Here is a 1,743-nt window from a genome sequence, read left to right as displayed (position 1 = left end):
TGGTAGGATTACTATTTTTTAGTAAAAACATGGAACACTCGCTCACGTATCTGTTTGGTTCTCACACCATAAATGATGGGGTTGAGTGAGGGTGGGATAACCAAATATATATTGGCAATAAGAATATGAATATAGCGTGGTATGTTTTGTCCAATTCGGTGAGTAAGAAAAGAGAAGACCGACGGGATATAAAACACACAGATGACTCCAACATGAGAACCACAAGTACTTAGGGCTTTTAGCCGAGCATCCTGAGATGGGAGTTGAAAGACAGTACGAAGAATGTAAACATAGGAGACACCAATAAGGACTAGATTCAAGACAAAGAGTGAAACTACAAAGAGCCCATAGATACCATTGACACGGATGTTTCCACAAGACAATTTTGCAATGCCCATATGCTCACAGTAGGCATGGGCTATTATATGAGCTTGACAAAAGGGTAGGCGATAGATGAGATAAATCATGGGAAGTGTAAGCAAGACTGGACGAATTAAAATGCACATACTGATGCCCACCAACACATGGGCTGTCAAGATGGTCGTGTAGTGGAGTGGTGCACAGATGGCCACATAACGGTCAAAGGCCATAGCCAGTAAGACCTCAGCTTCCATGCCTGTAAAAGTATGAATCAGAAACATCTGGGCCACACAGGCTCCAAAATTAATCTCATGAGCTTCAAACCAGAAGATGCCCAGCATGCGTGGTACAGAGGTCGTAGAAAGTGCCAGGTCAATTGTTGAAAGAATGGCCAGAAAGTAGAACATGGGCTCTCGGAGGGTCTGGTCAGTCTTAATTACTAGGAGAATTGTAGCATTGCCCAACAAAGCCACAAGGTAAACAGAGCAGAATGGCAGGGAGATCCAGGTATGGATCCTTTCTAGTCCTGGAATTCCCAGGAGGAAAAATGTGGTGGGGTGAAAAATGCTGCTGTTTTGGTACATCATCCTGTCACTGGTCAGAAGGGGTGAATTTGCTTTTCCAGTAGAGGTAAAAATGAGAGAGTGAGAAAGAGAGAGGAAGAAGAAGAGGGGAAGAGGAGGAGGAGGAAAAAGAAAACAATGATATGTGAACTTCTAGCTTAGTGTTTCAGCATAGAATAGAACACACAGTTGCTACATGCCTGAGTACATTACTGAAGCTCTTATAGTGACTCTTCTCCATAGCCATACGAATGGGCCAGACCACCATCAAATGCAGAGTAGCCATTCAACCTGACGCCTGAGTCTCAATTTCAAACAAGGAAGGCTTACCCTATGCAGATTTAGGACAATCTGAGTATGCTATTTATTTTAGAAGAGAATAGGATTTGCTTACACTATGAAAAATCTACTCTCTGGTGAGTGATAATGGAAACATCACAACTACACAGGGGATCAAGTTAATACACTACAGAAGCAATAAAAAATGTCTGTTAAGTATTCCATAACGAAAATAAATCAGACTCAGGTTTGTATGCACATCCACAATCAAAACATGCATAATTTCTTGTAATGACTCCTCATTATTGATTTTATAGATAAATACAGTGCGTAAGGCCTTTGACTGCTAACCAGAAGGCTGGAGGTTCAAACCCACCAGCTACTCTTCAGAAGGAAGACTGGGCAAACTACTTTTTTAGAGATACCGCCCCATAAACCCAAAGGTGCTCACTCTGGGTCGATATAGACTCAACGGCAGCGAGTTGATGGTTAGAGAAAGGAGCTCTGGTGGTGTAGTGCCTAAGGCATTTGACAGCTAATC

The 1,743-nt window shown here is 42.3% G+C and overlaps 1 protein-coding gene across 1 annotated transcript; it reads right to left on the bottom strand.

Moving 5' to 3' along the window:
* Positions 1-11: 11 nt before the first annotated feature.
* On the bottom strand, positions 12-947 carry LOC103213075 (olfactory receptor 52J3). Its single transcript, XM_007958969.1, has one exon. The coding sequence runs from the start codon at positions 945-947 to the stop codon at positions 12-14; it is 936 nt and encodes a 311-aa protein (XP_007957160.1).
* Positions 948-1,743: the final 796 nt, after the last annotated feature.

The sequence above is a fragment of the Orycteropus afer genome, unplaced genomic scaffold (genome assembly GCF_000298275.1).
Source record: "Orycteropus afer afer isolate SDZICR_OR568_19922 unplaced genomic scaffold, OryAfe1.0 scaffold01259, whole genome shotgun sequence".
Lineage (NCBI taxonomy): Eukaryota > Metazoa > Chordata > Mammalia > Tubulidentata > Orycteropodidae > Orycteropus > Orycteropus afer.
This window is presented reverse-complemented; position numbering and strand designations above follow the sequence as displayed.